The sequence below is a fragment of the Centruroides sculpturatus genome, unplaced genomic scaffold (assembly GCF_000671375.1).
Source record: "Centruroides sculpturatus isolate CEXI.00-Female unplaced genomic scaffold, Cexi_2.0 scaffold1071, whole genome shotgun sequence".
In the NCBI taxonomy this organism is placed as follows: domain Eukaryota; kingdom Metazoa; phylum Arthropoda; class Arachnida; order Scorpiones; family Buthidae; genus Centruroides; species Centruroides sculpturatus.
The window spans coordinates 100,886-115,284 of record NW_019385447.1 but is presented as its reverse complement, the minus strand read 5'-3'; the positions used below and the strand labels follow the sequence as shown (position 1 = coordinate 115,284).

Below are 14,399 nucleotides of genomic sequence, written 5' to 3'. Positions count from 1 at the left end.
AAAACATTTACTTAACAGGACAACATTTATTAGTTAAAAAATAGGTAAATTTTGGACGTGCTCAAAGTTCCATAATATATAGAGTTTTTATTCAAGAACGTTTTACATAAAGCCATTTTAATTATATATAGAATAACAACAAGTCAGGTATTGATATGAGTTATGACAATGAATAACGAAATCGGTTTCCAACAAATTTCTACATAAACTTTCCTTTGTATATTCAAACAGAAAATTGCAATTAGAAAATTTCAGCAAACTCGAAAATATTAAAATTTTGTTTTAAAAAGATGCAGGTGCTAAAAATATCGAAATCGATGGGTGTTACTTTTTTTAAATATAATTATAAAATTCAAAGAGAATAACGTCTGAATATGAATATTGTAATGTTTTTTAGTCCAAACTTTTTGGAAATTGGAAAAACAATTTTAATTTAAAACCAGTTTTGCCTACATCTTTCAATCATTATACATCAATAGAAATTAAAAATAATATTCCTTTGAAATTTCTAAGTGAATATTCTAATGTACTTTTAGATCTTGGTTTTGAATGAATTTTGGTGGACATAATTAACATTCACAGGGCTTTTGTCTATTGTGGGTCCTAAAGTGTTTAATTAAATGCGCTTTTTGTCTAAACTTCTGTTTACACTCGTCACAACTGTATGGCTTTTCTCCAGTATGGATCCGAAAGTGAGCAAGTAAGTTTCCCTTTTGTCTGAACTTCTGTTTACACTCGTTACAACTGTATGGCTTTTCTCCAGTATGGATCCGAAGATGTTCAGTTAAGTTTCCCTTTTGTCTAAACGTCTGTTTACACTCGTTACAACTGTATGGCTTTTCTCCAGTATGGATCCGAAGATGTTCAGTTAAGTTTCCCTTTTGTCTAAACTTCTGTTTACACTCGTTACAACTGTATGGCTTTTCTCCAGTATGGGTCCGAAGATGTTCAGTTAAGTTTCCCTTTTGTCTAAACGTCTGTTTACACTCGTTACAACTGTATGGCTTTTCTCCAGTATGGATTCTTTCATGAGTTTGCAAACTTTGTCTAGTTGCAAAATTCTTCTTACAGTGTTTACATAAAAGTTTCTTTTGATTCCTTTTATCTGCAATTAAAAAAATTGTTTTAAATAATATTTTATCCATATACAATAAAAAATTTCTTAAATAAAAACAATAATTAAATCAATAATAATATTTAACCAAATAATAATTTTTATATCTAAAAACAAATTTCTGCATCAAAACACAAAAACTAATTTTAGAAATAATAAAGTTCGAGTGTATATGTTTTATGCCACTAATATATTAAATCACAGTTCACGACATATTTAAAGTCACTAATATATTAAATCACAATTCACGACATATTTAAAGTACACAATTTCTGTAAAAAACAGTTTTCAAGTGTTTTATATCGTAATGAATTTTCTTTTTTGTATCGTTGCAGTAGACCTTTTGCTTCTTTCATGTTTTTAAATGAAGAGCACTGAAGTAAAGCAGTATTTCTAATATTCAAGTTTTTCTTTAATCTTGGAAAATATTTTCTTCTAAATCTTGTGTTTCATCCAAAGAACAACTGAAAGTAATAACAACATACGTGAGATAAATTATATAAAATTTAATTTTACATGACTTTTAATATTAGAATGTATAATTCATATTCTTATTTATTCCTATTGTTAAATGCAAAGTTGTATAATATGTTATATTCAGATAAAAAGAATATTGATTTTTTATAAGAATTGTGTTAAGTATACTCCCTCATAACTCCCTTCTCCATAAGAGGAAATCACAACGTTGGAACGTATAAAATTCAAATTGTTAAGACTGAATCATGGATTTCATTGTTGCAAGATTGAATTTCGTTCTTCTCATTTTTAGTTTGTTTTCCGTATTTCCAGATTGAAAATTAGCTAAATAGAAAAATAAAATAAAACGACCTTAAATATCAGAAAAACTCATATTCAATGTATATTGATTGTACAGTGATTAAAATTCCTATTCTCTACGCTAAATCTTTTAATATATATAAATTCTCTTTTTAAATTATTTGATATTTGCAGATTTAATAAAATACCAATGAACTTTTAAAAAATATATTTTGGTAATTTAAAATTTTTTGTGAAGAGTCAATAGTGAATTTTTTAAATTCTTCTAAAATCATGTCTATACCAAAAATATCTATACAGAATGTAAATGGTATGTAAAAAAATAAGTCTAAACTGGAATAAAACTACATTTTGTTATTGTAAAAGTTTACATTGATTAACTACTTGTAATATGAAACATAAAAGATTACGAGTAGTTCAAGCTTGTAATATTTTCAGTCGACTGCAAATTTAACAACTTGGCTCTGTTGGTAGAACTGTGAACAGAATATCTATTGGCACATGTTTTTCCTTAAACATGGAGAAGGAAGTGTTATGGTTTGGGCATAAACGGCAGCCTATGGAGATGGAAGACACGTGTTTAATGATGGAAATATGTATGGAGAATGTCCATATATGATCAGAAAATTGGCAAACACCACAGAAAAACTATTAATGGACAATCACTGCCAAACAAATTCAACGCTGTGCTGGAGTGGAGTGAAGAGACAATCCATCAAGATATTGAAATATTCAATCTTTTGGTCAATCAATTGAAATATTCAATCTTATAACTAAATTTTAAATTGAAATAAATGTGATATGTTCCATGACCATTTGTTACGTCGATTTTGTTTCTGTACTTTTCTACTCTAAATTAGAATCATTAAGTGAAATAAATATGTTATTATTTCGTTTTCAAAGACAAGAAATAATATAAGATTTATATAAATATCAGAAAATTAAAAGTTCTAATTACATTTCTTTCTGAATTCGCTTAATGACAGTCACTGCATATTTCCAAACGAATTTGAAAAAAGAAAATTGGAATGACAATTAAAAGTAAATATCAAAACGAATGGTAAAACCTTAAACATAAAAAATTACGAGGTTTGCCTAAAATTGTTATTATTTTAAACTTGTATAGTTACTCGGGAAAATTATTTTGATATTTAAAGTGATGAAAATAAATGACTTTAACTTATTTCATATAAAGTCAAAGTTGCATTTGAATTAAGTAAGAATGCATATTAAATTGGAAGTAATGAGTTAGAGTCAACTTGAAAATATTTAATAAGAATGTTAAATTTCGTCTTCAAAATGAAAAAATGCAGCAACCAGTTGATTAACTTTCTTGGCAACAATTTGTGGCGCCATCTGTTACGATATTGTCTTAAAAATAACTTTTTATACTTTTAATTATAATAAAATGGCAAAAAAAATAATTTTGAGGGTAGGCTTGGTGTTATAAAAAAATTGGAAATGTCGATAACGAGTAAAATTGTCATTAAGTGTGACCCTATTCGAGATATGACACTCTTTCCCCTTTAACCACCAAAATTTAATAGCGTTAATCCCCTAATACAGAAACCTCCCTGCAAACTTTCAGAAATCTTCGACAATAAGAACAAGCGTTATTAAACTTCAAACAGGGTGAACAAAATTTACTTAGAATTTTTACCCCCCTTCCCTTCTTGTTCCAGTTTGTCCAAGATTCTGTAACCTTCTCCCATCTTTGGACGTCCAACGAAACTCAACACCCCCTTCAAAATCTTTATCACTATATGAATAATAGATACCATAAGTATAAACAAAACATACAAGAAATTCTGAAATTACCATATGACAAAGTCGCTAAATCCTGAAGAAATTCGCTATAAGGAAATTTCATTACATACAGCATTCATACTTTCTGGTAAATAAAATAGCGAAAAAATTACGTTAAAATACTATTTTATGTACTTTAAGTGAATACAAACGTAATTTTAATTTTAAGCAAGTTTACATTTAATTGTTAAAATACAAGTTATTTTAATTACATTTTCATAAAATGATTTGTAATTTTTCGTTACAGTGAACAATTAAAACGTGTTCTCTTCGTAATATGCTTCACACTTATTTAAGAACATTAAAAATGCCCCATCTACATCGACATAAACACAGGTTCTAGCACGTTTTGCTGTAGGTCTTGCTTCATTGACTATTTGTTATTATGGTTGATAATATACTCACAGGAATTCCAAATTTTGCTGCAATGTCTCTCTTTTTTAGCATTTATCAAATTCCCGCAACACAGCTTTTTAGTAATGCTTAAACACTTTTGCTTTGACATTTTTGTATTATAGTATAAGAACCATCCAAACTCAAGCCTGAAGTTTAATTAAAATTGAAAAGTTGCATTTCACTTTCTCATATTTCTGACAGCTCCGACAGACAGATTTAGGAAAGTTCCTTTAAACTTAACATAGCATTCAACACTGTCTTGCAAGCATGGACGTCCACAAGCAAGATGGCAAACGGAACTGCTGCCGGTGGGTTCGACATTTGACGGCAAATATCTCACAAATGGTCGGCCGTCGGATTTTTCTTTATTCTTTCACGATAAATATCATTAGAACGTCTGATCATCGTGCTGCACTGTCTGTTAATTAAACACGCGATAGGCCTAACAGAGCCTACAGCCTACTTCCAGGCGCTATGGGGAGTGACTCGTCATAGCACCTGGAAGTAGGCTATAGACTGAATTCAGAGATATATCACATCTGGTTAGATTTACCCTAGGTATCCAAGATAGCGGCCCATCCGGTAACCTCGACGGCACGTGCGTTTACAAATGAAATGTAGATAGCGCTTATCATACTGACAGTTTCGTATGCAAACTTTCTTCAAAAATTTCCACTCGAACAATATGAGGAATTATGCAAATTTTGAGTTCGGTTACGGTGTAGACCAGGAGTGGCGAACAGCTTTTGCCCCTGGGCCGAATTGGAAAGAAAACTTTTTCCATGGGCCGAACCAGAGGCTGCCCTAGGAAGATTTTGAGATGGTGCGAGATCTCATTATGGTGTCACCCGATAGAGACTAAATTGTATATAGAGATTACAGAAACATTTTTCACATTATCATGCTTTATCAACATTCTATGCTGTACTTAAGAGATTTGTAATGGAGATCTGGCCCGCAGGCCGTATGTTGGCCATGTCTGACCTAGGTGATGTTATATTTGTATGCCGAAGCGGCGAGCGAAGTGAGGCGCGAGGCTGCAATTCCCCATAAACTTATACTTGCACTCCAGGCAAATCCTGTTCGAACCACTGATGTATCCAATCTCGTAATTCACTACCTCCGGTTATCAATGGTTTTCAGGTAGTATGGTGAATTTTATTTTTCGTCTCCGATCCAAAAGTAGGAAATGAAACCAAAAGGCACGGGAAAAAGTAAGTAGAAAATTTACATTAAAAAAAAAAAAAAGTTTAAATATAGACGCGTTTTGGTTGTTGTCGACAGTCGCCATCTTGTTTGCATATGTGCATGCGAAAACAAGATGGCGACCGGAAGCATCGACCGAATTGGCGCCCGCTGCCATCTTGGATACGTAGCGTAAACCTAACCCTAAATGGAAACGCAATCGAACTAGTGATTCCACTCTAAAGTTTCGGAAATCAGAAGATTCCGCTCGCAATAAACCCTACACATTTAAAATTTTTGTTTTAATTATTATAAAAAAATGTTTTATTGATAAATATTAATTATTTTAGTTAATTATAATATGGATATACGTAATTCATAGCGAGAGTACTGCTGGTTGATATTTTTAACCATAAAATTAAAAGAAGGAAATCGAAACCAAAACATCTATTATTTACATTTTGGTGTGAAGTAAAATCTTAATACTACTTTAAAACAAATAAAACTATTTCAAACTACATAATGTTGACATTAAAATTATTAAAATAAAATTTATTGTTAAATATTTTTAAAAAATAAATACATTATTATTAAAACGAAAATAAAACATCCAAGATTACCTCCAAAAGCTCCAAATCTTGGAAAAAAATCCCTTAGAATGGAATCGAACTATACCGTCATTCATGGACAGTAACAAACTCCGTACAATCAGCGTTTAAATATGCAAATTTTAAAGAGTAGGTAACATTCGCCAAAGAGATCTCGTACGAGGAGCGGAAGTATGACATAGGGAGATTGTAGGATTGTAAAATTTAACCGAAAAAAATTTGAATATAATCTACTTTTAACGTATGGGAAAAAAATATATACAGTGCGTGATCGGTTAACAAACATAATCTGTTCCAAGAATTTGTTCGTTAATTAACCGATTATCGATTTACCATAGGTTTTAATGGAAATTTAATTACTGTAATTCGTTCTGGAGACCCCAAAAATAAAAAATATATACTTTCTTACTACGTTTATTTATATGTAATAATAAAAATATGTACATACACAGTCTTGCATTTTTATTAGTCATGTCTTTTCCGTTTGAAAGGGTTAAAGAATTTGTTTAATGTCGATTGCTTTTCTCTCTTCTTCAGGATTTTTCGGAAGTACAGTGGAACCTCGGTATACGACCTTAATCCGTTCCTGGTGTTTGGACTTATACCGAATAGGACGTATACCAAACCAACCTTTTCCATNTAATAGAAATTAATATGTATTTATTTTTTATAAAATACAAGGGAAGCGGCACTTCCACTGCTTCTAATGACGACATGCCACTGCTACTAATGAGTAAAATTAAGTCTGCCACCATTCGCGTATAATTCCCTACTTCTCTATCTTTCCTTCCCTTTGACATATAATATCAAAACAATAGCATCAATACCTCATGTATAGAAGTAATTTGCGCCAAATCTCTAGGATCCCGCAATAAAAATCAAAATACAGGCCAAAACATGCACACGCACACGATTCTGCTGTCTCCCTTTTTAAATTACACGTCAAAAAGGGGCAAAATTATGTTTCCTTTTGTCACTTTAACAGCCAGAAAAGGAATAAATTAAAATACAAGAACCTGGAAAATATAATTATCATGATAAACGGTTAACATTATAAATTTGTTATGTTAGAAAATACCGTACAGTGAAACTTCCATTAATGAACATCTGTACTTAATTAATGGACATTTTTACAATCCCCAGACCTTTCAAATAGGACATCTATTCCTCTAAATAGTGGACACTCTAAATAATGGACACCGTTGACTTTAACCAACCTTACAAAAACATTGTTTCGCCTTCAATATTCTGAAAGAATTAATTACGTACGAAATATTTTAAAACTAAAAAGAATAGATTCAAATACTCTTTCAGAGTATCGTAAGCATCGAATAAAGACGCTGAAAATAGGAATGGGGAGGAGGGCAGGTTGTAAAAAGCCAAATAATACTCTATCTGTTAGAAAACACTAATCTGGTTAAGTTGTCAATCATCATTTATAGTCATACATATTAATGTCATTAAACTTGTCTTATTGTTGAACTTAAGCTAAAGCTTCATATCTCCCCACGAATTAACAATTATACAAACATAAATATAATAAACAACTGGATAAAATTTAAAATAGTTTTCATTTTTAATTTTTAAAAACCCGTTTTAATATTTTAATTTAAAACAAGATAAATTAAGAAATAACGTGACTTCTGGTCTAAAGCGTTAGTTCGTATATAGTTCATTGGAGCCTCCTGCCAGTACTCTGTTGGCATCAGATCACAACCTTTATTTAACTCAGTTATTGATATTAGAGGACAGACTGACAGCCAACAGTGAAAATTTATTGCTTTAATAATTTTTTTCAAATTACAGCCCAAAAAATTGACTTATTGCATAAATTTTCATATCAGATGTAAAATATGGGTTATAAACACCAAAACATTTACTTAACAGGACAACACTTATTAGTTAAAAAATAGGTAAATTTTGGACGTGCTCAAAGTTCCATAATATATAGAGTTTTTATTCAAGAACGTTTTACATAAAGCCATTTTAATTATATATAGAATAACAACAAGTCAGGTATTGATATGAGTTATGACAATGAATAACGAAATCGGTTTCCAACAAATTTCTACATAAACTTTCCTTTGTATATTCAAACAGAAAATTGCAATTAGAAAATTTCAGCAAATTCGAAAATATTAAAATTTTGTTTTAAAAAGATGCAGGTGCTAAAAATATCGAAATCGACGGGTGTTACTTTTTTTTAAATATAATTATAGAATTCGAAGAGAATAACGTCTGAATATGAATATTGTAATGTTTTTTAGTCCAAACTTTTTGGAAATTGGAAAAACAATTTTAATTTAAAACCAGTTTTGCCTACATTTTTCAATCATTATACATCAATAGAAATTAAAAATAATATTCCTTTGAAATTTCTAAGTGAATATTCTAATGTACTTTTAGATCTTGGTTTTGAATGAATTTTGGTGGACATAATTAACATTCACAGGGCTTTTGTCTATTGTGGGTCCTAAAGTGTTTAATTAAATGCGCTTTTTGTCTAAACTTCTGTTTACACTCGTCACAACTGTATGGCTTTTCTCCAGTATGGATCCGAAAGTGAGCAAGTAAGTTTCCCTTTTGTCTGAACTTCTGTTTACACTCGTTACAACTGTATGGCTTTTCTCCAGTATGGATCCGAAGATGTTCAGTTAAGTTTCCCTTTTGTCTAAACGTCTGTTTACACTCGTTACAACTGTATGGCTTTTCTCCAGTATGGGTCCGAAGATGTTCAGTTAAGTTTCCCTTTTGTCTAAACGTCTGTTTACACTCGTTACAACTGTATGGCTTTTCTCCAGTATGGATTCTTTCATGAGTTTGCAAACTTTGTCTAGTTGCAAAATTCTTCTTACAGTGTTTACATAAAAGTTTCTTTTGATTCCTTTTATCTGCAATTAAAAAAATTGTTTTAAATAATATTTTATCCATATACAATAAAAAATTTCTTAAATAAAAACAATAATTAAATCAATAATAATATTTAACCAAATAATAATTTTTATATCTAAAAACAAATTTCTGCATCAAAACACAAAAACTAATTTTAGAAATAATAAAGTTCGAGTGTATATGTTTTATGCCACTAATATATTAAATCACAGTTCACGACATATTTAAAGTCACTAATATATTAAATCACAATTCACGACATATTTAAAGTACACAATTTCTGTAAAAAACAGTTTTCAAGTGTTTTATATCGTAATGAATTTTCTTTTTTGTATCGTTGCAGTAGACCTTTTGCTTCTTTCATGTTTTTAAATGAAGAGCACTGAAGTAAAGCAGTATTTCTAATATTCAAGTTTTTCTTTAATCTTGGAAAATATTTTCTTCTAAATCTTGTGTTTCATCCAAAGAACAACTGAAAGTAATAACAACATACGTGAGATAAATTATATAAAATTTAATTTTACATGACTTTTAATATTAGAATGTATAATTCATATTCTTATTTATTCCTATTGTTAAATGCAAAGTTGTATAATATGTTATATTCAGATAAAAAGAATATTGATTTTTTATAAGAATTGTGTTAAGTATACTCCCTCATAACTCCCTTCTCCATAAGAGGAAATCACAACGTTGGAACGTATAAAATTCAAATTGTTAAGACTGAATCATGGATTTCATTGTTGCAAGATTGAATTTCGTTCTTCTCATTTTTAGTTTGTTTTCCGTATTTCCAGATTGAAAATTAGCTAAATAGAAAAATAAAATAAAACGACCTTAAATATCAGAAAAACTCATATTCAATGTATATTGATTGTACAGTGATTAAAATTCCTATTCTCTACGCTAAATCTTTTAATATATATAAATTCTCTTTTTAAATTATTTGATATTTGCAGATTTAATAAAATACCAATGAACTTTTAAAAAATATATTTTGGTAATTTAAAATTTTTTGTGAAGAGTCAATAGTGAATTTTTTAAATTCTTCTAAAATCATGTCTATACCAAAAATATCTATACAGAATGTAAATGGTATGTAAAAAAATAAGTCTAAACTGGAATAAAACTACATTTTGTTATTGTAAAAGTTTACATTGATTAACTACTTGTAATATGAAACATAAAAGATTACGAGTAGTTCAAGCTTGTAATATTTTCAGTCGACTGCAAATTTAACAACTTGGCTCTGTTGGTAGAACTGTGAACAGAATATCTATTGGCACATGTTTTTCCTTAAACATGGAGAAGGAAGTGTTATGGTTTGGGCATAAACGGCAGCCTATGGAGATGGAAGACACGTGTTTAATGATGGAAATATGTATGGAGAATGTCCATATATGATCAGAAAATTGGCAAACACCACAGAAAAACTATTAATGGACAATCACTGCCAAACAAATTCAACGCTGTGCTGGAGTGGAGTGAAGAGACAATCCATCAAGATATTGAAATATTCAATCTTTTGGTCAATCAATTGAAATATTCAATCTTATAACTAAATTTTAAATTGAAATAAATGTGATATGTTCCATGACCATTTGTTACGTCGATTTTGTTTCTGTACTTTTCTACTCTAAATTAGAATCATTAAGTGAAATAAATATGTTATTATTTCGTTTTCAAAGACAAGAAATAATATAAGATTTATATAAATATCAGAAAATTAAAAGTTCTAATTACATTTCTTTCTGAATTCGCTTAATGACAGTCACTGCATATTTCCAAACGAATTTGAAAAAAGAAAATTGGAATGACAATTAAAAGTAAATATCAAAACGAATGGTAAAACCTTAAACATAAAAAATTACGAGGTTTGCCTAAAATTGTTATTATTTTAAACTTGTATAGTTACTCGGGAAAATTATTTTGATATTTAAAGTGATGAAAATAAATGACTTTAACTTATTTCATATAAAGTCAAAGTTGCATTTGAATTAAGTAAGAATGCATATTAAATTGGAAGTAATGAGTTAGAGTCAACTTGAAAATATTTAATAAGAATGTTAAATTTCGTCTTCAAAATGAAAAAATGCAGCAACCAGTTGATTAACTTTCTTGGCAACAATTTGTGGCGCCATCTGTTACGATATTGTCTTAAAAATAACTTTTTATACTTTTAATTATAATAAAATGGCAAAAAAAATAATTTTGAGGGTAGGCTTGGTGTTATAAAAAAATTGGAAATGTCGATAACGAGTAAAATTGTCATTAAGTGTGACCCTATTCGAGATATGACACTCTTTCCCCTTTAACCACCAAAATTTAATAGCGTTAATCCCCTAATACAGAAACCTCCCTGCAAACTTTCAGAAATCTTCGACAATAAGAACAAGCGTTATTAAACTTCAAACAGGGTGAACAAAATTTACTTAGAATTTTTACCCCCCTTCCCTTCTTGTTCCAGTTTGTCCAAGATTCTGTAACCTTCTCCCATCTTTGGACGTCCAACGAAACTCAACACCCCCTTCAAAATCTTTATCACTATATGAATAATAGATACCATAAGTATAAACAAAACATACAAGAAATTCTGAAATTACCATATGACAAAGTCGCTAAATCCTGAAGAAATTTGCTATAAGGAAATTTCATTACATACAGCATTCATACTTTCTGGTAAATAAAATAGCGAAAAAGTTACGTTAAAATACTATTTTATGTACTTTAAGTGAATACAAACGTAATTTTAATTTTAAGCAAGTTTACATTTAATTGTTAAAATACAAGTTATTTTAATTACATTTTCATAAAATGATTTGTAATTTTTCGTTACAGTGAACAATTAAAACGTGTTCTCTTCGTAATATGCTTCACACTTATTTAAGAACATTAAAAATGCCCCATCTACATCGACATAAACACAGGTTCTAGCACGTTTTGCTGTAGGTCTTGCTTCATTGACTATTTGTTATTATGGTTGATAATATACTCACAGGAATTCCAAATTTTGCTGCAATGTCTCTCTTTTTTAGCATTTATCAAATTCCCGCAACACAGCTTTTTAGTAATGCTTAAACACTTTTGCTTTGACATTTTTGTATTATAGTATAAGAACCATCCAAACTCAAGCCTGAAGTTTAATTAAAATTGAAAAGTTGCATTTCACTTTCTCATATTTCTGACAGCTCCGACAGACAGATTTAGGAAAGTTCCTTTAAACTTAACATAGCATTCAACACTGTCTTGCAAGCATGGACGTCCACAAGCAAGATGGCAAACGGAACTGCTGCCGGTGGGTTCGACATTTGACGGCAAATATCTCACAAATGGTCGGCCGTCGGATTTTTCTTTATTCTTTCACGATAAATATCATTAGAACGTCTGATCATCGTGCTGCACTGTCTGTTAATTAAACACGCGATAGGCCTAACAGAGCCTACAGCCTACTTCCAGGCGCTATGGGGAGTGACTCGTCATAGCACCTGGAAGTAGGCTATAGACTGAATTCAGAGATATATCACATCTGGTTAGATTTACCCTAGGTATCCAAGATAGCGGCCCATCCGGTAACCTCGACGGCACGTGCGTTTACAAATGAAATGTAGATAGCGCTTATCATACTGACAGTTTCGTATGCAAACTTTCTTCAAAAATTTCCACTCGAACAATATGAGGAATTATGCAAATTTTGAGTTCGGTTACGGTGTAGACCAGGAGTGGCGAACAGCTTTTGCCCCTGGGCCGAATTGGAAAGAAAACTTTTTCCATGGGCCGAACCAGAGGCTGCCCTAGGAAGATTTTGAGATGGTGCGAGATCTCATTATGGTGTCACCCGATAGAGACTAAATTGTATATAGAGATTACAGAAACATTTTTCACATTATCATGCTTTATCAACATTCTATGCTGTACTTAAGAGATTTGTAATGGAGATCTGGCCCGCAGGCCGTATGTTGGCCATGTCTGACCTAGGTGATGTTATATTTGTATGCCGAAGCGGCGAGCGAAGTGAGGCGCGAGGCTGCAATTCCCCATAAACTTATACTTGCACTCCAGGCAAATCCTGTTCGAACCACTGATGTATCCAATCTCGTAATTCACTACCTCCGGTTATCAATGGTTTTCAGGTAGTATGGTGAATTTTATTTTTCGTCTCCGATCCAAAAGTAGGAAATGAAACCAAAAGGCACGGGAAAAAGTAAGTAGAAAATTTACATTAAAAAAAAAAAAAAGTTTAAATATAGACGCGTTTTGGTTGTTGTCGACAGTCGCCATCTTGTTTGCATATGTGCATGCGAAAACAAGATGGCGACCGGAAGCATCGACCGAATTGGCGCCCGCTGCCATCTTGGATACGTAGGGTAAACCTAACCCTAAATGGAAACGCAATCGAACTAGTGATTCCACTCTAAAGTTTCGGAAATCAGAAGATTCCGCTCGCAATAAACCCTACACATTTAAAATTTTTGTTTTAATTATTATAAAAAAATGTTTTATTGATAAATATTAATTATTTTAGTTAATTATAATATGGATATACGTAATTCATAGCGAGAGTACTGCTGGTTGATATTTTTAACCATAAAATTAAAAGAAGGAAATCGAAACCAAAACATCTATTATTTACATTTTGGTGTGAAGTAAAATCTTAATACTACTTTAAAACAAATAAAACTATTTCAAACTACATAATGTTGACATTAAAATTATTAAAATAAAATTTATTGTTAAATATTTTTAAAAAATAAATACATTATTATTAAAACGAAAATAAAACATCCAAGATTACCTCCAAAAGCTCCAAATCTTGGAAAAAAATCCCTTAGAATGGAATCGAACTATACCGTCATTCATGGACAGTAACAAACTCCGTACAATCAGCGTTTAAATATGCAAATTTTAAACAGTAGGTAACATTCGCCAACGAGATCTCGTACGAGGAGCGGAAGTATGACATAGGGAGATTGTAGGATTGTAAAATTTAACCGAAAAAAATTTGAATATAATCTACTTTTAACGTATGGGAAAAAAAATATATACAGTGCGTGATCGGTTAACAAACATAATCTGTTCCAAGAATTTGTTCGTTAATTAACCGATTATCGATTTACCATAGGTTTTAATGGAAATTTAATTACTGTAATTCGTTCTGGAGACCCCAAAAATAAAAAATATATACTTTCTTACTACGTTTATTTATATGTAATAATAAAAATATGTACATACACAGTCTTGCATTTTTATTAGTCATGTCTTTTCCGTTTGAAAGGGTTAAAGAATTTGTTTAATGTCGATTGCTTTTCTCTCTTCTTCAGGATTTTTCGGAAGTACAGTGGAACCTCGGTATACGACCTTAATCCGTTCCTGGTGTTTGGACTTATACCGAATAGGACGTATACCAAACCAACCTTTCCCATAAGAAGTAATGTAAAAATGATTAATCCGTTCTCATGTAAAAAAAAATGGCTGGCTTTAAACACCTCGCTTTCCTTACTAGTTTCTGCTTGATTTTTCATGAGATCAGTATGTATCCTTTTAACTTTCTCGCAAATAATTTCTTCTGATACGCTGTCGCCGGCACACTGTTTTTCAGTTATCCAAAGCAAAAGCAATTTCTC

General features: G+C 30.8%; 1 protein-coding gene across 1 annotated transcript; it reads right to left on the bottom strand.

Moving 5' to 3' along the window:
• Positions 1-298: 298 nt before the first annotated feature.
• On the bottom strand, positions 299-5,999 carry LOC111639092 (gastrula zinc finger protein XlCGF49.1-like). The gene is made up of 3 exons (XM_023384871.1): positions 5,899-5,999; positions 1,455-1,915; positions 299-1,105 (listed from the first exon to the last, which is right to left on the bottom strand). The coding sequence occupies exons 2-3, from the start codon at positions 1,468-1,470 to the stop codon at positions 570-572; spliced, it is 552 nt and encodes a 183-aa protein (XP_023240639.1). The 5' UTR covers positions 1,471-1,915; positions 5,899-5,999; the 3' UTR covers positions 299-569.
• Positions 6,000-14,399: the final 8,400 nt, after the last annotated feature.